This window comes from Ahaetulla prasina, chromosome 1 (assembly GCF_028640845.1).
Source record: "Ahaetulla prasina isolate Xishuangbanna chromosome 1, ASM2864084v1, whole genome shotgun sequence".
NCBI classification, from domain to species: Eukaryota; Metazoa; Chordata; class Lepidosauria; order Squamata; family Colubridae; genus Ahaetulla; species Ahaetulla prasina.
This window is the reverse complement of record NC_080539.1, coordinates 10,632,331-10,656,787: the sequence shown is the minus strand read 5'-3', so window position 1 is coordinate 10,656,787 and position 24,457 is coordinate 10,632,331. Positions and strand designations below refer to the sequence as shown.

At 43.4% G+C, this 24,457-nt stretch overlaps 1 protein-coding gene and 1 long non-coding RNA gene across 2 annotated transcripts in view; one reads left to right on the top strand and one right to left on the bottom strand.

Annotated features, from left to right (window-relative positions):
• The window catches only part of LOC131188710 (uncharacterized), a 34,667-nt gene extending 25,825 nt beyond the window's left edge, over positions 1-8,842 (top strand). The window contains exon 4 of the long non-coding RNA XR_009152818.1: positions 8,651-8,842. This is a non-coding gene — a long non-coding RNA (uncharacterized LOC131188710). The remainder of the gene's footprint in view (positions 1-8,650) is intronic.
• Positions 1-21,850, bottom strand: part of AATF (apoptosis antagonizing transcription factor) — a 134,290-nt gene extending 112,440 nt beyond the window's left edge. The window contains exons 1-4 of the mRNA XM_058164164.1: positions 21,736-21,850; positions 15,276-15,458; positions 8,049-8,492; positions 5,551-5,688 (exon numbers count right to left, since the gene is read on the bottom strand). Of these exons, the coding sequence (XP_058020147.1) occupies positions 5,551-5,688; positions 8,049-8,492; positions 15,276-15,458; positions 21,736-21,823 (853 nt within the window). The 5' untranslated portion in view covers positions 21,824-21,850. The remainder of the gene's footprint in view (positions 1-5,550; positions 5,689-8,048; positions 8,493-15,275; positions 15,459-21,735) is intronic.
• Positions 21,851-24,457: the final 2,607 nt, after the last annotated feature.

Sequence of the window (24,457 nt, the reverse complement as noted above, 5' to 3'; positions counted from 1 at the left end):
AGGGGGCAGTGCTCATCTCCATTTCAAAGCCAAAGAGCCAATGCTGTCCGAAGACGTCTCCATGGTCATGTGGCTGGCATGACTAAATGCGAAAGATGCACAGAACGCTGTTCCCTTCCCACCAAAGGTGGTCCCTATTTTTCTACTTGCATTTTTTACGTGCTTTCGAACTGCTAGGTTGGCAGAAGCTGGGACAAGTCACGGGAACTTACCCTGTTACACAGCATTAGGGATTCGAATAGCTGAATTGCCGACCTTTCGATCGACAAGCTCATCGTCTTACAGTCCTAAATCAAGGACTACCCGTAGGCAGTTTTATATCGCTGTTATTTTGATATTTTATAGCGCACTTTACTATGCCTTTTATGTTCTTTTTCATTTTTCTTCTCTCTTCCCTATTTTATCTCTGGTCGCATCTGTGAAATTCATCACACGTAAATTATGTTTTATTTTTTTATTTTTCTTTTATTTTTAACCTCTTGCATTTCCATAGCTGTGACCTATTTTAAATGTAATTTTATTTTTATAATACTTTATAATTCTTTGTATAATACTTACTTACTTTTAGCCACTGTCGTTTAACTGACTGCTTTATTATGCTCCTTTTGCTTTGATTTATACAGATTTGTGTTTTATTTGTGTTTTTACAGTGCACTGTCCTGAGCGCTATTAGCTAGAAAACAAATAATGTCTTGGAAAGAAAGTTATATGAGATCTATGTTTGCAACGCAGAACTTTCTCAGGTAGCAATAGCTGGTTAAGCCAGTCAGGATTTTATTTCTAAATCCTTTACAATATTTATCACTTACTAGCTGAAGATACCATCAGCGGAAGCTATGCTAAAGTACAGAATCTTCTTTTATCACCCTGGCAAAGCTTTTTTTTTTTTTTTTTAAAGTCCTATATATGAATTTCTAGCTCTTTACGGGATTTACGTATTAAACTCCATGTTCATAACTGAGTTTTGCTTATGGGAAATATCAAAATGTCAACCATTGTTTCTGTTAAAGGTCTTAACGATATCGCCGTTTTTGGGCCAGTAATGAAAACACGTCGTTTGCTGTCGTTTGTAATGCATCTCATTAAATACGTTAATAGCATACGTTTTACTAAAAGGTCAGGTTTCCTGTTGCTGGGACTTTGACTTTTAAACCGAAAAGGGGAAGACGACGAAGAAGAAAGAAGCCTTGGTTTAAAGCAACAGCAAGCTCTGCCGCACAAAACGTATGATGCGGGTCTTCAAACACCGAGGAGCCGTTGCAGTTAGGGGCCGTCCTCGACATACAACCATTCGTTTAGTGACTGTTCGAAGTTACAATGGCACTGAAAAAAGTGACTTAGGACCGTTTTTCACACTCGCAACCACTGCAGCATCCCTGTGGTTATGCGATACAAATTAGGATGCTTGGCAACTGGCATATTTTTTTTTTTATTTGCATTTATATCCCGCCCTTCTCCGAAGACTCAGGGCAGCTTACACTATGTTAAGCAATAGTCTTCATCCATTTGTATATTATATACAAAGTCAACTTTATTGCCCCCAACAATCTGGGTCCTCATTTTACCTACCTTATAAAGGATGGAAGGCTGAGTCAACCTTGGGCCTGGTGGGACTTGAACCTGCAGTAATTGCAAGCAGCTGTGTTAATAACAGACTGCCTTAGCAGTCTGAGCCACCAGAGGCCCTCTGTATTTATATACTGTATTTATGATGGTTGTAGTGTCCTGGGGGGGGAGGGATGTCATATGATTGACCTCTTGCGACCTTCTGACATGAGGCTAAGCCGAAAAGAAACAACCTTCACAAGATACAGTAAGTGGCCAAAATTGTGGAAACCTTTTGGGAAAAGTGTATTTTTAAGGTTTGATGGCTAATAACACCATTATTTGGGGGGGGGGGGGAGTTTCAAGATAATCCTATTCACCCAATTGAAAATCTATGGAGCCGACTAAAGAAACTTGTTAGTCAGAAACAACCCAGCAATAAAACCCAGTTAATAGAAGCAATCATTCAATCTTGGTTTCACATGATAACAGCTGCAGAACTCAAAGACTTGGTTCACTCCATGGGAAGACGTTGTAAGGCTGTAATTCATGCTAAAGATTACCCAACAAAATATTAACTGACACAGGGATAATTTTTGTGTATCTCGTTTTGTCTATATGTTTCACTTTTCTACTTTACATTGTAACTGCTATTCTAATACCCTGTTTCTCCGAAAATAAGTCATCCCCTGATAATAAGCCCAATTGGGCTTTTGAGCGCATGGCAATAAGGCCAAGCGCTTATTTTAGGGTTCAAACAAATATAAGACAGGGTCTTATTTTCGGGGAAACGCGGTAGTAAATCCTTCATAAAAGTTATTGCATCACGTTCTTGATTAAATTATCTTTCCACGGATATATAATTTATGGTACTACTCCAGTGGTGAGTTGCTACCAGTTCGTCCCAGACTGGGTGAACCAATAGGCTCCACCCACCCGCCTGGACGCTTCTGTGCAGCTCATAAGTGTTGCGCACCCACGTGCACACGAGCAAGCCGGTAGCGACGGCTTTTGAAACCCGCTCCTGTACTACTCCCCCAAAAAGTGGTGTTATCAGCTAGTTTTAGAAAATACACTTTTCACAAAAGGTTTCCACAATTTTGGCCACTACTGTGTGTCTCTCTAGTTCTTTCTTGTCTGCCTATTAGGTTTGCATTGCTTATTAACCCCTGGCTGCTTAAATTACAAAAGCAATGGACAACTTGTTTCCTTAATCCCCAGTTGGGCCATGATTTAAATGCTCTTTGCATCTGAATGTTTTGACATGTAATGAACATTTCAGGGACGTGACTCCGAATGCTAAAGAGCAAAGTCAATGGGGAAGCCAGATTCACTTAACAACCGCGTTACTAACTTAACAACTGCAGAGATTCACTTAATAACTGTGGGAAGAGAGATCATAAAATGGAGCAAAACTCACTTAACAACTGTCTCGCTTAGCAATGGAAATTTTGGGCTTAATAGTGGCTGTAAGTCGAGGACTTATTGTATGAATGGGTTAATCAGCATCACAATCTGTCACAAAGAACTGATAAAATCTAGCTGCCTTGGCATCAAACAAATTCTTCCACGAGGCAATGTCATGAAAGATCTACCTGGACTGAAAACCATTTTTTTCTGGAAAACTCAAAAGCTTCCTCTCTCATTTGGTGTTCAGGTAGTCCCCATATAAATGGAACCTGCCCATTGCAGTTGTAGGTCATGACGGTCATAAAACAGGTCAGACATGGTTTCTTATGGCAGTAAGTGAAAACCACCGTGGTTAAGCAAACCAAATGTGTGTGGTTTTGCCAAAAACAGGAAGTGCTTGTTTTCAACACAACTGCCCAAAAATGTTGATTTTTTTTTTAATTTACATTTATATCCCGCCCTTCTCCGAAGACTCAGGGCGGCTTACAGTGTATAAGGCAATAGTCTCATTCTATTTGTATATTTACAAAGTCAACTTATTGCCCCCCACAACAATCTGGGTCCTCATTTTACCTACCTTATAAAGGATGGAAGGCTGAGTCAACCTCGGGCTGGGCTTGAACCTGCAGTAATTGCAGGCTGCTGTGTTCTAATAACAGGCTTCTAACAGTCTGAGCTATTACGGCGCTGGGATATGGGGATGTGGGACGCCTCAAACAAGAGCAAGAAAGATGATTAGGGGACTGGAGACTAAAACATATGAAGAACGGTTGCAGGAACTGGGTATGTCTAGTTTAATGAAAAAAAGGACTAGGGGAGACATGATAGCAGTGTTCCAGTATCTCAGGGGCTGCCACAAAGAAGAGGGAGTCAAACTATTCTCCAACGCACCTGAGGGTAGAACAAGAAGCAATGGGTGGAAACTAATCAAGGAGAGAAGCAACTTAGAACTAAGGAGAAATTTCCTGACAGTTAGAACAATTAATCAGTGGAACAACTTGCCCTAGAATTTGTAAATGCTCCAACACTGGACATTTTTAAGAAGATGTTGGATAACCATTTGTCTGAAATGGTGTAGGGTTTCCTGCCTGGGCAGGGGGTTGGACTAGAAGACCTCCAAGGTCCCTTCCAACTCTGTTATTCTATTCTATTCAAACAGCTGTACATGCTCTTCTCTGTGTGTGCAGCCTTATGATTCTCTTACACCCCACCATCTTCCCTCAGTTTTGAGGGTGAGGGAAGATCCCCCCCCAACTGACTCTTTCACTTCCCAGTCTTCCCAGTAAAAATTTCAGCCGGCAATTGGTTGGGAAGAGGCAAGAATCAGAGACATGGTCTTAAAAACGGAGTTGTTTCCTTAAAGTAATGTCAGATAAAAATGCCTGGAACGACGGAGAAGCGGATTTACTAGTGGAGTTAAGAATGATTCTAGACTCATTTCCAATCTCTTTTGTCCCTTGAATTATGTAGAATAAGCAGACCGAGGAATGGTTGTTTAATTTTGTGTAATTAATACACAGAGATGGCTATGGCCCCAATTTTTAAATTTTTTTTCCTCTTAAGTACAGGTAGTACCTAAGCTTACAACTTCAATTGAGCCCCAAATTTAAGTGAGACAGTTGTTAAGTGAATTGGGCCCCCTTTTACAACCTTTCCTGCCACAGTTGTTAAGTGAACCCCTACAGTCATTAAGTTAGTAACCCGGTTGTTAAGTGAATCTTGCTTCCCCATTGATTTTGCTTGTCAGAAGGTTGCAAACGGTGAACACATGACTCCGGGACATCGCAACCGTCAAAAATATTAGTCAGTTGCCAACAATGATGATACTGCAAAGGTCGTACATGTGGAAACCGGTCAATTATGACAGCATTTCAGTGCCGTCGTAATTTCGAACAGTCACTAAATGAACGATTGTAAGTTGAGGACTACCTGTATGTAGAATAAGCCGATCTAGGAATGGGTGCTTAATTTTGTGTAATTAATACGCTGAGATGAATGGAGCCCCCAATTTCTCTTTTTCCTCTCTTAAGTAGGTAAAATGTCCACCTGTCTGTAAGAAAACTCATAATGCATTATCAATACCGTCAATAATTATTGATTATTGAACAGGGGTGGGCTGCTGAGGGTTCGCAGGAGTTCGGAAGAATCTCTAGCTAAGATTCTGTGCAGTTCAGAGAACCCCCAAATCCCACTCCTGGCTGGCCCCGCCCACCGCGCCCCTCCCCTCCCAGGAGTCTCCACACGGCCTGTTTTGGATGCAGGTAAGTGCAGGGAAAGGCGGGGGCTCGGGAAGGGCGAAAACGGGCCTATCGGAAGTTCAGAAGGCCAGAAACGGGCCCATTTCCAGACTCCAGAGGGCCTACAGAGCCTGGGGAGGCTGTTTCTGCCTTTTCGGAGGCTTGAGGAAAGCCTCCAGAGCACGGGAAAGCCAAAAACGCCTCCCCACCCCAAGCTTGGTGCAGGAGGTCGACTATGTCACGCCCACCATGGCCACACCCACCCAGCAACCGGGCAGAGAACCCCTTGCTAAAATTTTTGAAGCCAGCCCCTGGCTATGAATGATATAAAAATACATAATCGCAGATAGATTCTTACTGTTCTTGAGCACGTTAGAATATTCCTGCCCTCCTTTCTTCTTGAATTCAGAGAAGGTATCTGGCTGGGGAAGTTGGTTGGCTATTAAGAGGGCCTTCTGCAGCTTGATTCGGCTTTCCAGGAGCTGATCCCACAGGGCTTTTGGGAGAAATAAAGAAAAGGGTGGAATGAGGGGAGGGAGAGAAACAACACAAAACATTAGCCGTCATTCATTTGTTGAGTGGATGCCTCACGGAGGTGGGTTTCACAATTCCATTTTTTTTTTCTTGTCTTATCTAAATTCCTTGGAGGGAAAGCAGAAACTGCCTCTCTGAGCATGGTAGTCCTTTTTATTCAATCCAAGCAAAAATACAAACCAGCTGAGCTTTCTTCCATTTCTCTCCCGCCCCATTCCCATGTATTTAAATGATTATAGGTGCATTTCCCTCCCGAGGCAGTTAACAACAAAGCCGTATCAGAACAAGGAAAGTAAAATAATTAAAAAAAAAAAAAAGGCAGGAAAGAAAAAGCAGCCGCAAAATCTTCTACAGAAATCTTCCTGGCAATTTTAACGGAATACGGTATTCATCCTATCCTAAAGTTGCAGGTCGTCCTCGACTTACGACCACAAATGGAGCTCAACATATCTGCTGCTAAACCAAGCAGTTGTCAAAGTCTCACTTCCACGACTTTTTTCTTGCCGCAGTTGTTAAGAAAGCCACTGAAATTGTTAAATGAGTCACGTGGTCAGTAAGCGAATCTGGCTTCCCCCAGGGAATTTGCTTGTTAGAAGCTGGGACAATGGGATTGTTGTAGATACATTCTAGGGATCCCATTTTGATCATGGGGATGCTGCAACATTCGTATGTCACTTTGTTCAATGCTGTTGTAGCAATAGCAATAGCACTTAAGACTTATATCCCGCTACACAGTGCTTTACAGCCCCCTCTAAGTGGTTTACAGAGTCCGCATATTGCCCCCCAACAATCTGGGACCTCATTTTACCCACCTCGGAAGGATGGAAGGCCGAGTCAACCTTGAGCCTGCTGAGATTCGATCTGCCAAATTGCAGGCAGCCGGCAGTCAGCAGAAATAGCCTGCAGTACTGCACTCTAACCACTGGGCCACCCGCGGCTCATTGTGTAACTTCAAACGGTCACTAAATGAATGATGGTAAGTCACAGATGTGATTCATTTCATAAATATTTGACAGATACCGTTAGGCCTCGACTTACAACCAGTCACTTAATGACTGAAGGTACAACAGACCTATCTGGGGGTAGTTACGACCTGGATCCAAATTTCTGAGGGTTGTCCCCACCCCAAGAGTCATGTGATCACATTTCAGGTGCTCAGCAACAGGGCTGCCTTTACAGCTGTTTGCAGTATCCCACGGTCATGTGACTGTTTTACAATGGTTTTGCTAAAAAAAACCAAAACAGTAGTTACTTCTGGGTTTTGGTCAGAAGTGACACCTCCATGCAAAGTATTGCTCTGCTTAATGACCCCGGTGTTTGCTTAACAACCCTGGCAAAAAAGATCATAAAATCAGGTAAGAATAGAATAGAATAACAGAGTTGGAAGGGACCTTGGAGGTCTTCTAGTCCAACCCCCTGCTTAGGCAGGAAATCCTATACCACTTCAGACAAATGATTATCCAACATCTTCTTAAAAGCTTCCAGTGTTGGAGATTCACAATCTCTGGAGGCAAGTTGTTCCACTGATTAATTGTTCTAACTGTCAGGAAATTTCTCCTTACTTCTAAGTTGCTTCTCTCCTTTCCATCCATTGTTTCTTGTCCTGCCTTCAGGTGCTTTGGAGAATAGCCTGACTCTTTCTTCTTTATGGCATCCCCTGAGATATTGGAAGACTGCTATCATGTCACCCCTAGTCCTTCTTTTCATTAAACTACTAAATTGTTACACTGATTAATTATTCTGTCAGGAAATTTTCTCCTTAGTTCTAGGTTGCTTCCCAGGTAGCAGTACCTGGTCGACCATGATCAAGCCTGAAAACAGGCACAGCTGGGCCTAATTTCTACTGGGATGGGAGACCACCAGAAAATGCCATGGTTGTAGATTGGATTGGGGAGTCAGAAAACCTTTCCTTGAGCCTTTGGGAGGGCGAAAGCGGCCTCCCCAGGTTCCAGAGGCCCTCTGGAAGCTGGAAATGGACCCGTTTCCAGCTTTCCCAAACTTCCGGTAGGTCCGTTTTTTGCCCTCCCAGAACCTCTGCATGTGCCCTGCACTTACCTACGTCCAAAACGGGCCGCGTGGGGACTCCTGGGAGGGGGCTTTGGGGGTTGTCTGAACTGCACAGAATCTTAACTAGAAGTTCTCCTGAACCCCTGCAAAACCCCCAGCAGCCCACCCTGATAGTGTGTGACTGTGTGTGATAGGATTTACACACAAAGTACATGTCCCATCGCTGAAACAAGGTCCCTGCTACCTTACTATTGACTCTCGACCCAGGAAGCCACAAAGACCTCACCTAAAAACAAAGGAGAACCTCCTACTCACCTATTTGATTTTTGACTGCTTTTCCCTTTGCCACTTCTTCCGCTGCTTGGCCTTGAGAGTGAGTCAAGAGGATCCCACTTTCAGGATCTCTATCGACATCTGCCATTTCCTCCTCACTCTCCTTCAGGCTTCCCTGTGAGTCACTTTCATCTTTGTAGTATTCTCCAGAGCTAGCTTCCTCTTCTTCTTCTTCTGCTTCTTCTTCTGCTTCTTCTTCTTCTTCTTCACTCCCAAACTCATCCATTCCTTCGGCAAATTTCTCAAAATCGTCAATGGCCTGGAAACTGAAGGCTGTTTTTTTCAGCTTGTGGGACAGCTTTTTGACTTCATCAGCATCACTGGCTGCCTCTTCCTCTTCCTCCTCTGTTTCTGGACTCTCATCTTCAGCCAGAGATTCACTGTCAAGATCACCTTCATCTATCTCCTCACCTGATGTTTCTTCATCTACCAATAGGAAAACATAATGGTTAAGATTGGTGAAAGACGGACTTTAAAAACTGCAACTACTCATAACCTGCAAGATAATGACCGAGAATATGATTTTTAAGAAGCCAGAAAGTAACAAGTGAGAATATTTATAATTCTTTTCTTGCTTATTTCAGGAGCAATAACCTACAAGTGAGATGCAGGATGATCCGGCTCCCCAATTATCTAAACTCCAAAGTGATTAGATGCACTTTATAAAGATTCTAGTGACACCAACAGGACTTTTTTTTCTCTGATTGTAACATTTTATGTGTTAAGCGAATAAATGAGTAAACACTTGTACCGGTAGTCCTTGGCTTACAACCACAATGGAGTCCAAAAAATTTATGTTGCTACGTGAGATATTTGTTAAGTGAATTTTGGCCCATTTTACAACATTTCTTGCCACAGTTGTTAAGTGAATCTGGCTTCCCCATTGACTTTCCTTGTCAGAAGTTCACAAAAGGGGACCAGAGGACCCCGGGACATGGCAACTGTCATAAATATGAACCAGTTGCCAAGCGTCCAAATTTTGATCACATGACCATGAGGATGCGGCAAAGGTCATATGTGTGAAAAACGGTCATAAGTCGCTTTTTTCAGTGCTGTTGTAACTTCGAATGGTCACTAAATGAACTGTTGTAAGTCAAGGACTACCTGTATGTTAAAACAAACCAAAAAAAAGGGACTTGTTTCTGAACCCAGGAAGGTTACTGTAAGGAAATATGGCTTTGGTAAAAAAAGGTTTAACCCCCACCACTTTTTCAGAAGGTTGTAAGTCAAGGACTGTACACAGAACACATGAGTATTTTACACCACAACTCCAGGAACATATGCAACTAAAGATGCCAACATCCAGTACTCCCCAGCTGAAATCTACCAGCTGAGTCTTGCCTGCATATCTCACTCTCTTTTTAAATTGCCCTAACCCCTGCCTCAAAAACTATAGATGTTTCTTCCCTTAAAACAGGGGTGTCAAACTCAAGGCCTGCAGGCTGAATCCGGCCCACAAAGTGCTTAAATCTGGCCTGTAGGCCGGCCCAGAAATAGCAAAGAATCAACCCGCGATGCCTCTGGCAGCCAAAATGAGGCACGAGGGGGCTGCGCGAGGCCGCCCCCATTTTCAGCTTGGACGGCCTCCTGCAGTACCCTGCCAGCCAAAACGGGGCACAGGGGGCCTCGCTCAGCCCCCTGTGCCTGTTTTGGATGGCAGGGTGTTGCAGGAGGCAGTCCAGGCTGAAAATGAGGGGGGCAGGGGGCTACATGAGGTCCCCTCCCATGCCCTGTTTTGGCTAGCAGGGTGCTAGAGGCAGTCCAGGCTGAAAAGGGGGGGGCGGACTACGCGAGGTCCACCCAGTGCCCCGTTTTGGCTGGCAGGGTGCTGAAGGCCGTCCAGGCCAAAAATAGGATGGGGGGCGCTACGCAAGGCTCCCTATGCCCTATTAGGGTGCTGCAGGAGAGGTCCGTCCCATCTCTCATCCACCCCCAGCCGACGGAGAACTACAATGCTTATCTAGCCCTCAGAAATCCAGTTCAACACCCCTGCCTTTACAATGTTCAACAAGCATGGAAATTTCCATAAACCTCGTTCATCCTACAACAGCATCTGGGAATTTTGGGCTATTAAAGTTAAAAGAAAGGATACATGCATTCCACCCATCTCTTCCCAAAAGCATCGCTTCTTACATTTTTCCACCTTACGAGGCATTTAGAATACCAACCTCGGGGTTTTTTGGCCCGAAAGGGACCACTGGGAAAGTCTCCAGCAGATTAAAATCTCACACTCGCGCTTATCCACAGCAGGAGCCGGACTGATTATCAAACCCATTGATTAGCTGACAGCCTTTCCCATTAAATAAGGAGATAATGGGTCACGTTCCCTTACCCACGTCTTCACAAAGAGAAGGTGTTGTACATGAGAAAGATACAGTTCCTGCGAGATCCCCATTTCTTAGTCAAGGGAGCCAGCGTTGTCCAAAGGCAATGCTTATGTGACCAGCATGGCTGTACGCCAAAGGTGCACAAAACGCTATAACTTTCCCACCGAAGTGGTACCTATTTATCTACTTTCATGCTTTCAAACCGCTGTTCTGACCTAGGCTTCCCAAGAGCATGAAGCAGACTCCTTGTCCCGACAAAAAAACCCTTTTTATTAAGTTACTGTGAATTCCTCTCATTCACATCCAGCAAAGTCTTTCAAGGGAGAATTTACAGTCACAGACCTTAACTGGCTTAGGGAGCAGCCAGGCCGATATCTTCAAAACCTGGCAAGGGGTCACGAACCAATTAAGCAAACTAATTGTCTCCTGTAAACTTCATTCCCCTTTCGTTCCTCTTTATTCCCTATGGGAGGGGCCATTCACCGTCCCCCTGGGGCTTTACTCCTGAGTCGACCTTTATTCCTTAGCTGTTCCCTTCTCCTGGCAGCTCTGCGCAGGTGCACATAGGGAAGAGGCTCCACCTGTTTTTCTGCCCCACTGATGTCCGACTCCGAAGGCAGCTGACAACTGTCAGACGGCCCTGGTCCCATCTCTGCCTCCAACGCAGAACACTCATAAAGAGCCTTCCCCAGACTCCAGGATTGACCCATGTTCCTCCCCAATCTCCTCACTGTCTGAGTCTGCCACCAGCTCTGCTGGCGGGCCACAACAACTGCTAGGTTGGCAGGAGCTGAGGCGAGGACAGGAACTCATGCCATCGTGTGGCATTCGGGTCTCAAACTCAGGCTGCCAGCTTTCCAGGTGATAAGATCAGCGCCTTTACCAACTGAACCACTGCGCCAAGAATGTACCAATCTTCGGTTAATAACTACGCTCTTCTGCTAGAACCTCCACACTACCTCAAGGTGCCCACGGATATCATGCAGCAATTAAAATACCCAAGGATCGGGCTGAAAAGGAAGACCAGCTCAGAAAGTCCTTGGCTTATGGCCGGTCATTTAGCAGTCATTTCAAATTACAGTGGGTCACCCTGGGAGTATTTACAATCCAGTTCCGAGCTTCCAATAGCCATTACTCCCTGGTCATGTGACCAGTCTTTAAGTACTCGTCAACCAGTCCGGATTATGCCAGTTTGTAGCGTCCCACAGTCATGTGACACCATTTTACAATCAACCCATAGCCAGCAATTGGTTCACTTAATAACTGCCACGTTCCCTTAAAGACTACCACCAAAAAAAAAAAAAAAAAGGATATAAAATCAGGTTGGTCACATGGGTGATCCATTTTATGACCGTCAAGGCTGAAGACCATAAAGGGCAGGCTCCATTACAGTTGCAACTTGAGGACTACTTGTAATTTCTAAGGAAAATCTACGCAGGTTAGTCATCGATTTACGACCCAAAATTGAGCCCAAAATTTATGCTGCTAAGTGACAACTTTGCTAAGTGAGTTTTGTCCCATTTTGCTTAAAATTTGTTAGGTGAATCACTAACAGTTGTTAAGAGAGTAACATAGTTGTTAGGTGAATCTGGCTTCCCTGTAGACTTTTACTTGTCAGAAAGCTAGGAAAGGTGATTATGTAACCCTGGGACACCGCAACCGTCATAAATATGAAGCAGTTGTCCAAACATCCGAATGCAAATCACGTGGCCATGGGGATGCTGCAACGGTCGTTAAGTGTGAAAAATAAGTCACTTTTTTTCAATGAAGTTGAACGGTCACTAAATGAACGGTTGTTACGTCGAGGACCACCTGTATAGACTCTACAGATTTAAATTTTGATTTTTAATGCGTAAACGTCTGGCAGGGCAACCAATCACGATAAAGTCTATACGCTGAAAAGACTTAAGGAATTTATGTCATTTGTATTCAAGACTGCCGGCGTGGTGTGACTGATCAAAGAATGGGACAAGGGAGCGAATGCTCTCTGCTAGTGCTTCACATCATAACATGGTCAATTTATGTCAATAAGAAAACAGGCCTCTGTTATCCTTTTATTATTTAAAGTGTTTGCATACCATCCGTTATGCAACAGATATTACGACATCGGAGGAATAACTCAAATATATCATAAAAGTCATGCCATTAATAAAACGAGGCGGCAAGGAAAGGCGTGCGGCAAGAGAAGACGTTTTTCAAATTAAGGAGCCTGGGAAGATAAACACTGTTTTAAACCTGAATATTTAAAGAGAGAATTGTAATGAAGGACCCCTAAGACCCTTCCCTGCCTCACTTGAAATCAGGGGTGTCAAATCCAATTTCATTCAGGGCCGCATCAGGGTTGTGCTTGACCTCGGGGTGGGGGGCCAGGGTGGCTATGGCCGGGCTGGGAGTGGCCAGCTCAACGTCACTCGTACTGGGGGTGCCTGTGATGGCCCAAGCACTCTGCCAGTGAAAACGGGCTCCCGAGCTCAGTTTTCAGCTGTGACTGTCTCCTGTTGTGGTCCACCAGCAGCCTGCGGAGCTGGCAACGGAGTCGGACAGCGATGAGGCTGAGGAAGAGCATGGGCCAGTCCTGGAGGCTGGGGAAGGCCCGAATGAGGGCTCTGCGTCGGAGGCAGAGGTGGGGCCAGGACCATCGGGGAGTGAGGTGCAGACTCCATAGCCTCCAGAGGCTGACGGTAATGAGGCAGAGAAACAGGAGGAGCCTGTTCCTAATGCATGCATGAGAAGAGCTGCCAGAAGGCAAGAGCAGCTAAAGCAAAGAGGATGACTCAGGAGCAAAGAGGATGATTGAGGAGCATCTCAAGAGATGATTGGCCCCTCTCATAAGGCTTAAAAGACCAGCAACGGCATTTGGGCTTTGCCGGAAAACAACGTTGATAGCTTTGTCTTCTTGCATTTGTTTTGTATCAGTGTCTTCTGAACTTTTGCCAAGAAAGGCCTTTGGCAGTTTGCCTAATTGGACCAAGGTTTGCGATAGGACTGAGGAATTTGTGTTGGGAGGAATTTGCTTTAATTTAGTTGAACTACGCTGAGAATGAAGTAATTCTCAGCTGTACGAATAAAGTTTGTTTTTTCACTGACTGAGTTTCCTACTACCTACTTGGGCCTGGGTCACAACACCTCCTGCAATCCTCTGCCAGCGAAAACGGCCTACAGCCCTTCCCAGCTCCGTTTTTGCTGGCAGAGGCACCACGGGCCAGTCCTTCGCTGTTCCCAGGGCGGCCCTGTGGGCCAGCTCTAAGCATCCCATGGATCAGATCCGGCTCCCAGACCTTGAGTTTGACACCCCTGCTTTAAACACACGGAGCAGTCTGACTGGAGAGAACGAGCTATCATTTCACGCTGCCCACTGTTCGTAACAATCCTGAATAAACTTCAGCTCTGAAAGAATTGATGCCAGATGCCAGCCAGCTGGACATAAATGGGATACACCTCCTGCTCCCTATTTGACACCCCCCCACCCAAACATTTAGCATCCAGAGGTCAAGTGCTGCCAAGCGTGGATTTTCTCTGGCCAATTTTACTGGCAGATCTCCAAAAGCTGACAGAAGTGGAGAGAATAAATTTAACCCCAGCAGATGCCAGCCAACAATGCCACTGATCATTCACTCAGGTTGGCATTAATCTCTCTAAGTCTCAAGAGAAAAACTTAATAGGAGTTGCCGGCAGGCCATTTACATACGACTAGCTTGTTACAGGTAGTCCTTGACTAACAACAGTTCGTTTAGCGACCATTCGAAGTTACAACGGCACTGAAAAAAAGTGACTTATGACTGTTTTTCACACTTACAACCATTGCAGCATCCCCATGGTCACGTGATCAAAATGCAGATGCTTGGCAACCAATTCATATTTATGACGGTTGCACTGTCCCAAGGTCATGTGTTCAATTGTTCGCCAGTTCTAGTCTCACTGGCTCAAGGTTGACTCAGCCTTCCGTCCTTCCGAGGTTGGTAAAGTGAGGACCCAGAGTGTTGGGGGCTTAGAGGGCTGTAAAGCAGGGGTCTCCAACCTTAGTAACTTTAAGGCTTGTGGACTTCAACTCTCAGAGATCCTGAGCCAGCTTTACCAGCCTGCCTTCCATTGAGGACCTGTATACTACACGAATCAAAAAGAGGGCCGTGAAAATATTTACCGACCTCTCACATCCCAGACATAAAATGTTTCAACTCCTACCTTCAAAACGACACTATAGAGCACTGCACACCAGAACAACTAGACACAAGAACAGTTTTTTCCCCGAATGTCATCACTCTGCTAAACAAATAATTCCCTCAACACTGTCAAACTATTCACTAAGTCTGCACTACTATTAATCTTCTCATCGTTCCCATTACTCATCTCCTTCCGCTTATGACTGTATGACTGTAACTTTGTTGCTGGTATCCTTATGATTTAGATTGATATTGTTTCCTGATTGCTTATTTGTAGCCTATGACTATCATTAAGTGTTGTATCATTAAGTGTTAAATTTGTACCCTATGACTATCATTAAGTGTTGTAAGTGTTGTACCTTGATGAAAGTATCTTTTCTTTTATGTACATGAGAGCATATGCACCAAGACAAATACCTTGTGTGTCTAATCACACTTGGCCAATAAAAAATTCTATTCTATTCTATTCTATTCTATTCTATTCTATTCTGTTCTCAAAGCACAAGCTAGAACTTGTCAGTGTCGGCCGTCTTGTGATTCACTACATTATTCCTTATGGGAAAAAAATATTTGGTACTCATCGTTTTTAGTACTCATCACACCTCTTGGAACCAATTAACAATGAGTACCGAAGTACAATTTTGCAAGATAGATGCAACCTGTCCGTGGGCTTCAAAACCACGGCAGTTTGGCTAGAAAATAAAAAACAGGTAACAACTCACCTGGCAGCTCAGCTGCACCCCACAACTCTTCTTCTAAGGCTTTGCGGGTGGTGGCTTTTCCCTGGTATCGCTTATCAGCATCCAAAAGCTGAGAGGCAATTCCTTTCCGTATTCGACCAACAGAAAGGACATCTTCATCAAGGTTTCCTTCGTCAAATTTGTCGATCACTTTGGCTGCTGTAGCTGGACAGAGGAAAAACCGAGAGGTGGTTAGTTCGGGTTCCGGTTACTTTACGAGGTAATATTATCCTCCAACTCCAGAAAATAGGTTAATTCAGTTATCAAGCTGAGCGCGGTACTACAAAAGTAGCAATCAAGTCTCAGATTAATCCCGGAGTCTCCAAACTTGACAACCTGAAGACGTGTGAATTTCAACTCCTAGAATTCCGCAGCCGGCATATTTCCCCCTTCCAAGGTTTGCTTAATATAATCCCATCGATATTCAGCACTCAAGTTCCCAATCAAAGAAGCACGGAAGAGACAACTTGGCACCCTTGGATATATTACCTGCTAACTCTGCTCTCCCCCCACCCCAAAAAAAGATTTACAGGTAGTCCTCGACTTACAACGGTTCATTTAGTGACTGTTCAAAGTTACAACAGCACTGAAAAAAGTGACCAATGACCATTTTTCATACTTACGACAGCTGTAGCATCCACATGGTCACATGAACAAAATTCGGATGCTTGGCAACTGGTTCATATTTATGACGGTGGCTTTGCCCCACAGTCACATGATCAGCTTTTGCGACCTTCTGACAAGCAAAGTGTTGTGTCTGCGGGCCCCGAACCTGGCCTCCTGGCAGAGAGTGATTCAGGGAGTGAGGGGGAAGAGCAGACAGGGCTTCCCTCTACAGGACCTTCCTCTCTGGCTCCGCTCCAGGTTCCAGAGACAGGCCAGGTGGAGGAGGAAGAGCTGACACGGCCTCTTTCCCCCGACCCCTCCTTCTCACTGGCAACGCCCCAAGAGCCAGCTGAGGAGGATCAATCTTGGCTAGATGCAAGGGAGCAACGCCGAGGGAAACGTGCACAGCAAAGGGAGGGGCTGGCCCAGGGAGTGCTAAGTCACGGAGCCACACCCCACACGGTATAAAAGTGGGTGGAGCTGCCATTGGGCTTCGTGACGGACAAAAACTGACTTTTGGAAACTTTGGTTGCTTTATTGCGAGACTAAGGAATTGGCTTCTGGATTTCTGTTTATTTCTGAACTCTGGGTTGCTCCAGCAACGGACCGCAGTTGCAAGAGATAGGAGGACTTGGCAGGCAATCGCAGGTTCGTTGCCAGAACTGATATCTGTAGTAGGAATAAATTGCTGGCAAATATAGTCAGCTCACGTGTCTTTTGGGTTGTGGTTGAGGGAGACAGAACGCAAAGTCAATGGAGGAAGCCAGATTCACTTAACAACCGTGTTACTAATTTAACAAATGGAACGATTCACTTAACAACTGTGGCGAGAAAAGTCAAAATGACATGTTTTTGTTTGTTTGTTTTTTATTCAAAAAGTTTTACAAAAAAAAAATCCCCCCCACTTTCCCCCCAACCCCCCTCCCTTCACTAATCCCCTCCCCGCTCCCCCCTGACTTCCCGCAACAAGCACAAGGTATAGTTAAAAATAAAACAAACATATGCTAAGAAAATTTTTCCCCAAAACTATTATACCAATTTTCCCTCTCTAGCTCTGACTTCCTAACATAACCAAAATCCTTAAAAAAAAATTAACAATTAACAGTAATAAAATATATAAATCAATAGAACAAATTAATCCTAAAGTATTTAAAACCAGCTAAAGCATAAAAATCCAATCCAATTCAGAGAATATCTCCCTTATAGCTTATATATATATACCTTATAATGACATGTTGTTAAGTGAGACATTCGTTAGGTGATTTTTGCCCTGTTTTATGACTTTCTCGCCACAGTTGTTAAGGGAATCACTGATAAGCTAGTTACCGGTTGTTGAGTGAATCTGGCTTCCCCACTGACTTTGCTTGTCAGAAGGTCGCAAAAAGGGATCACGTGACCTACCTTGGGACACAGCAACGGTCATAAGTATGAACCAATGGCCAAGCATCTGAATTTTGATCAAATGATCATGGGGATGCTACAAAGGTTGTAACTGTGAAAAAGAGTCATTTTTTCTTCGCTGTTGTAAATTTGAACGGTCACTAAATGAACTGTGGTAAGTCGAGGACTACTTGTATTAAATTATTAGTTTTGTTTGCCACCATCTCACTGCAATAAAGCCTTCCTCTACCAAAACTTTGTAAAACTCCTCTCAGGGTTAAAAACTTGACCTGGATTGCTGGACCTGAGGTAAAATATCTTTTTTCCCCTCACTTCCCAGGAAATCATAACAAACTTCTGGGCCTCTAAGGCTCAGACTGGTAAAACAGTCTGTTATTAACACAGCTGCCTGCAATTACTGCAGGTTCTAGTCCCACCAGGCCCAAGGTTGACTCAGCCTTCCATCCTTTATAAGGTAGGTAAAATGAGGACCCAGATTGTTGGGGGCAATAAGCTGACTTTGTATATAAATATACAAATAGGATGAAGACTATTGCCTTACACACTGTAAGCCGCCCTGAGTCTTCGGAGAAGGGCGGGATATAAATGCAAATAAAAAAAAAACTTTTCCAAACTAACATTATAGTGTTTAACCGCTGGAGAAAGAATTTGCTTAGTCGAGGCTGTGCTTTCTGACTCTTAACTGGTTCAGACACAAATCATGTAAAGCATGAATATCACTCAAACAGGGGAGGCTCGGCTGATTAATTTCAATCATGCCAGATGAGTTGTCATAAAACAGCCTATGATTAAAATGCCATTTTAAAAAAGGACAATACATACATTTGTCCCACCCAGCGTGATTTGAGAAGAATCATTCTTCTTCATGAGAACAGAGCGGAAGAGGCCTCTTCTAATAAAAGGCCTGACCCAGCCACTTTTCATATTATCTTTGTAGTATCTAGATATCTTTGATAATCAGCTACCCAATTTGCTAATTAAAAATAATGAACCTTTTAATCTAATCAGCCGTCAATTAAACACTGCTGATCTACCCAAAGACCAGCATTTCACACCAGGTGGCAGCAGCCAATCAAACTTGCTGATCATGGAAAAAAGCTAAGAGTCGAAGACGGTTAATATTTATTTGGATGTTAGGTCATCAGAAAACCTCAAGGCCTCCTGAAAGTTGAAAAATAAACCTTCATACAACAAAGAACATTTATAGCTCTGGGTTGAAATGAGGGGTCCTTGGTGCTCTCTGAGCTTGGCTGTTTTCTTGCAGACATTTCATGACCCAACTAGGTAACATCATCAGTGCTAGAAGGGCATGGGGTTTGCAAACTGATGTTATCTAGTTATGATGGTAAAATGTCTGCCACCAACCAAGCTTAGAGAACACCAAGGATCTTCTCACAATACAAAGCCAACTCCATGGTATGATTCCAAAACCTACATGGCCACCCTGAAGTCGAGCTTGATATAAAATAAAGTTTATAATTCTTTCTACTTGTGTGTCACCATGTTTGGTTGATGCATTATTAGTAAGAGGTTTGGATAGCAGTGGTACACTACGTCAGATAAATTACAGGTAGTCCTTGCTCAGCAACCATTCATTCAGTGACCATTCAAAGTTATGATAAACAAATAAGGCTTATTAATTAAATTTATTTGTTGCTCATCTCACAAGGAAATTGTGATTGTGCTGCTTAACAAAGACAGTACTGGTAGTCCTCAACTTAAAACCACAATGAAGCCTCAAGTTTCTGCTGCTAAGCAAGACAGTTGTTAAGTGAGTTGTGACCCATTTTATTATTATTTATCTAAGCTGTTTAGAGTCAGTATTTTGCCTCCAACAATCTGGGTCCTCGTTTGACCGACCTCGGAAGGATGGAAGACAACCTTGAGCCTTGTGAGATTCGAAATGCCAAATTGCAGTCAGCAGAACTGCAGTACTGAGTCTGCAGTACTGCATTCTAATCACTGCGCCACCACAGATCTTAAGTGCTCTTCATAGCACTTAAGACTTATATACCACTTCATAGTGCTTTACACATGACATGTGTGATCATCATTTGTAACATATGATTTCGGGACAGAGCAACTGTCAATACATGTCAGTTGTCAAGCACCCAAATTTTGATCGTGGGACCTTGGAGATGCCACAACATCCGTGTGAAAACTGGTCATAAGTCACTTTTTTTCAGTGCCTTGGTTCAATGCCATTCACTTAATGGATGGTTTTAAGTCAAGGACTACCTGTACTTGAAATCATGGCTTATTGCAGAACATAGCTAAAAGTCTATGGATATTCTTAGTCATCCAGGTCGTTTGTCCCAAAGGTGCTTTTTCAGGAGTCAACTGGAGTTTCTTGTTTTGTTTTCCTTGAAGACATTTCACTTCTCATCCAAGAAGCTTCTTCAGCTCTGACTGGATGGTGGGGAATGGAATAAACTACTCTATGCACTTTGGGATAAATACTCTTTGAATGATGTGTGAGTATGAACGGATTTCCAGAAAAATTGTAGAGTACAGGAACCATTTATACTACTCAAGTGATCCTGAGGACACAGATAAACCTCCAAGTGGCCTCAACAACTCTCTAAAAGGATTCAAATGACCAGCTGTCTGCAAGAAATACAAATCCTTCCATTCCCCACCATCCGGTCAGAGCTGAAGAAGCTTCTTCGGACGAGAAGCAAAACATCTTCAGAGAAATGTCTATGGAGATGCTCAGTCATCCAGGTCATGGTTGTCCCAAAGTTGCTTTTCAGGAGTCAACTGGAGTTTCTTGTTTTGTTTTCCTTGAAGACATTTCACTTCTCATCCAAGAAGCTTCTTCAGCTCTGACTGGATGGTGGGGAATGGAATAAGCTACTCTATGCACTTTGGGATAAATACTCTTTGAATGATGTGTGAGTATGAACGGATTTCCAGAAAAATTGTAGAGTACAGGAACCATTTATACTACTCAAGTGATCCTGAGGACACAGATAAACCTCCAAGTGGCCTCAACAACTCTCTAAAAGGATTCAAATGACCAGCTGTCTGCAAGAAATACAAATCCTTCCATTCCCCACCATCCGGTCAGAGCTGAAGAAGCTTCTTCGGACGAGAAGCAAAACATCTTCAGAGAAATGTCTATGGAGATGCTCAGTCATCCAGGTCATGGTTGTCCCAAAGGTGCTTTTTTTCAAGAGGCAACTGGACTTTCTTGGTTTTTCTTTCAAAGACGTTTCGCATCTCATCCCAAAACGCTTCTTCAACTCCGATAGGATAGTGGTATTCCTTGCAGACAGAAGCGAAACGCCTCCAGAGAAAAACCGAGAAAGTCCAGTTGCCTCTTGGGAGGGAAAAAAAGCACTTTTGGGACAACCATGACCTAGATGAACGTATCTTTTCTTTTATGTACACTGAGAGCATATGCACCAAGACAAATTCCTTGTGTGTCCAATCACACTTGGCCAATAAAATTCTATTCTATTCTATTCTATTCTAGATGGCTGATAATCTAATAAAAAAAATCTATTCTATTCTAATCTCTATTCTATTTTAATCTCTATTCTAATCTCTATTCTATTCTATTCTCTATTCTATTCTAATCTCTATTCTATTTTAATCTCTATTCTAATCTCCTATTCTATTCTATTCTAATCTCTATTCTATTCTCTATTCTATTTTAATCTCTATTCTATTCTATTCTAATCTCTATTCTATTCTCTATTCTATTTTAATCTCTATTCTATATTCTATTCTAATCTCTATTCTACTCTAATCTCTATTCTATTCTAATCTCTATTCTATATTCTATTCTATTCTAATCTCAATTCTATTCTATTCTCTATTCTAATCTCTATTCTATTCTATATTCTATTCTATTTTATGTAGTGCTTCTGGGAGCAAAATAGAGAATAAAATAGATTGTTCTATTTTAATCTCTATTCTATTCTAATCTCTATTCTATTTTATATTCTGTTCTATTCTAATCTCTATTCTATTCTATTCTAATCTCTACTCTATTCTAATCTCTTTTCTAATATCTATTCTGTTCCATATTCTATTCTATTCTAATCCCTATTCTATTCTATTCTATTCTATTCTATTCTATTCTATTCTATTCTATTCTATTCTATTCTAATAGACATTTCTCTTCCACGCATACCCTAGCCACTCCTTATCCATTCCTTGCTCAGCCCCAAGTGGGAAATAGGCACCGACCTCTCCCAGGGCAAAGAGACGGCTTTTCAGCCCATAGGGTGGGGGGCAGAGTTCGAAATAGGCGCCACCCCCCCCCCACTCCGTTCCAGCTCTCTCTCACACACACAACACGTGTACCGAGGCGACGTCGGAAAGCCACGTGGAAACACAAACTCCCCCCCCCCCAACAACCCAGCCCCTTTAAGAGTCGAAACCCAGCTCGGGGGCTTCTGCACCGGCCCCGCAGGCGAGCCCTCACCCTCCTCGGGGTCGTCCTCCGGGTCAACCTGGGCGCGGGGTAGCGGGTTGAGGAGACGCTCCAACTCCGCCGCTAAGGGCGCCGCCATCTTGTCCCGTCAAGAGGAGGAGGAGGCGGTGACTGGGGCAGCGCGAGGGGCGGACCCTCTCTCCACGGAAACGGCGGTGGGCGGAGCCTCAAGGCCCCGCCCTGCCCGGGGATGGGCGCGTGTTACGCGCATCCTGCAGCCTTTTGAATGAAAAGGGCCACCTCTTAATGCAGGGGTCTCCAACCTTGGCAACTTTTAAGACTTGTGGACTTCAACTCCCAGAATTCCTCAGCCAGCTGAATTCTGGGAGTTGAAGTCCACAAATCTTAAAGTTGTCAAGCTTCGAGATCCCTGTCTTAATGTATAGTTTTACGGCAGTACCTGGAATGCTTTTTCGGGTCTTCGTTTGCCAGAGGATTAAAGCGGACAACAGTGGAACAACTTGCCTCCAGGAGCTGTGAATGCTCCAACACTAGAAGTTATAATAATAAAAGTAACAACAGAGTTGGAAGGGACCTTGAAGGTCTTCTAGTCCAACTCCCTGCCCAGGCAGGAAACCCTGCGCCACTTCAGACAAACGGTTATCCAACATTTTCTTAAAAACTTCCAGTGTTGGAGCATTCACAACTTCTGCAGGCAAGTTGTTCCACTGATTAATTGTTCTGTCAGGAAATTTCTCCTTAGTTCTAAGTTGCTTCTTTCCTTGATCAGTTTCCACCCATTGCTTCTTGTTCTACCCTCAGGTGCTTTGGAGAACAGCCCGACTCCCTCTTCTTTGTGGCAACCCCTGAAATATTGGAACACTGCTATCATGTCTCCCCTAGTCCTTCTTTTCATTAAACTAGACATACCCAGTTCCTGCAACCGTTCTTCATATGTTTTAGCCTCCAGTCCCCTCATCATCTTGGTTGCTCTTCTCTGCACTCTTTCTAGAGCCTCCACATCTTTTTTACATTTTTAAGTTTTTAAGAAGATGTTGGATACCCATTTGTGGTGTAGGGTTTCCTGCCTAAGCAGGGGGTTGGTCTAGTAGACCTCCAAGGTCCCTTCCAACTCTGTTATTCTAAAGCCATCTTCGGCAGAGGCCTTGAATGGCAGAATGTTCCGGAATAACTGGAATTTGTAAAGCATGGGGTAGGTTGCTGGAGGCAGAAAAGCAAAGTGGGAGAAGCAGCCACTCTGGAATGGGTGCAAAGAACGGAAAAGAAAACACTGGTGTCAAGGCTGCTTTTTATACAGGTAGTCCTCGACTTACAACAATTCATTTAGGGACCGTTCAAGATTTACACCTGCACTGAAAAAAAGTGACTTCGGACTGTTTTTCACACTTAACGACCGTCACAGCATCCCCATGGTCATGTGATCAGCATTCAGATGCCTTGGCTAACTGATTCATAGTTACGACGATTGCAGTGTTCCCGGGGTCATGTGATCGCCTTTTGTGACCTTCTGACAAGCAAAGTCAATGGGAGAAGCCAAATTCATTTAACAATGGGGCTACTAGCTTAACCACTTTAGGGTGGCAAGGAAGGTCGTAAAATGGGGCAAAACTCACTTCACAAATGTCTCACTTAGCAACATAAATTTTTTGGCTCCGTTGTGGTCGTAAGCCGAGATACACTTCTGAATGGGCAAGTTATTGCTACTTCCCTCTGCAGTCTTGTTCCTATGTCTGTTTGGATTGCATATATGTTGTATAAGTTGGCTGCCTTGAGTTATTTGTAAAAATAATAATAAAAGCAGAAAATAAATAGTTTCCATTGGGTGATCTTGCATAAATTTGAATCCTGGATTGCTGGCTAACTAACAATTCTGTTATCTTGCATTGATTCCACTGAGGACCTGTATACTGCACGAATCAAGAAGAGGGCCGTGAAAATATTTACAGATCCCTCACATCCAGGACATAAACTGTTTCAACTCCTACCCTCAAAACGACGCTACAGAGCACTGCACACCAGAACAACTAGACACAAGAACAGTTTCTTCCTGAACGCCATCACTCTGCTAAACAAATAATTCCCTCAACACTGTCAAACTATTTACTAAATCTGCACTACTATTAATCTTCTCATCATTCCCATCACCCATCTCTTTCCAATTATGACTGTATGACTGTAACTTTGTTGCTTGTATCCTTACGATTTACATTGATATTGATTGTTTCCTGATTGCTTATTGTACCCTATGACTATCAATAAGTGTTGTACCTTATCATTCTTGATGAATGTATCTTTTCTTTTATGTACACTGAGAACGTATGCACCAAGACAAATTCCCTGTGTGTCCAATCACACTTGGCCGATAAAGAATTCTATTCTATTCTATTCTATTCTATTCTATTCTATTCTATTCTATTCTATTCTATTCTATTCTATTCTATCCTATCCTATCCTATCCTATCCTATCCTATCCTATCCTATCCATCAGTCTCTGGAGGAAACAGCCGAAAGTGGAATGAATGAATGCCTCGAGCCTGTTTTGGTCACCAAATTTTCTAAATCCTGTATGAGCCCAGATTTTTTACAAAGTGGATGGATTACAGCAGTGGTGAGCTCCTAAAGAAGACAACCATCGGATATTGGAGAAGTCTAGCTACGTCAATCTGTTCAGCCACAAAGCCAAGTCAACTGTTAATCTGTTAATCTGGCCTACCAATCCAACACTGGAAGTTTTTAAGTTGTTATTCTATTC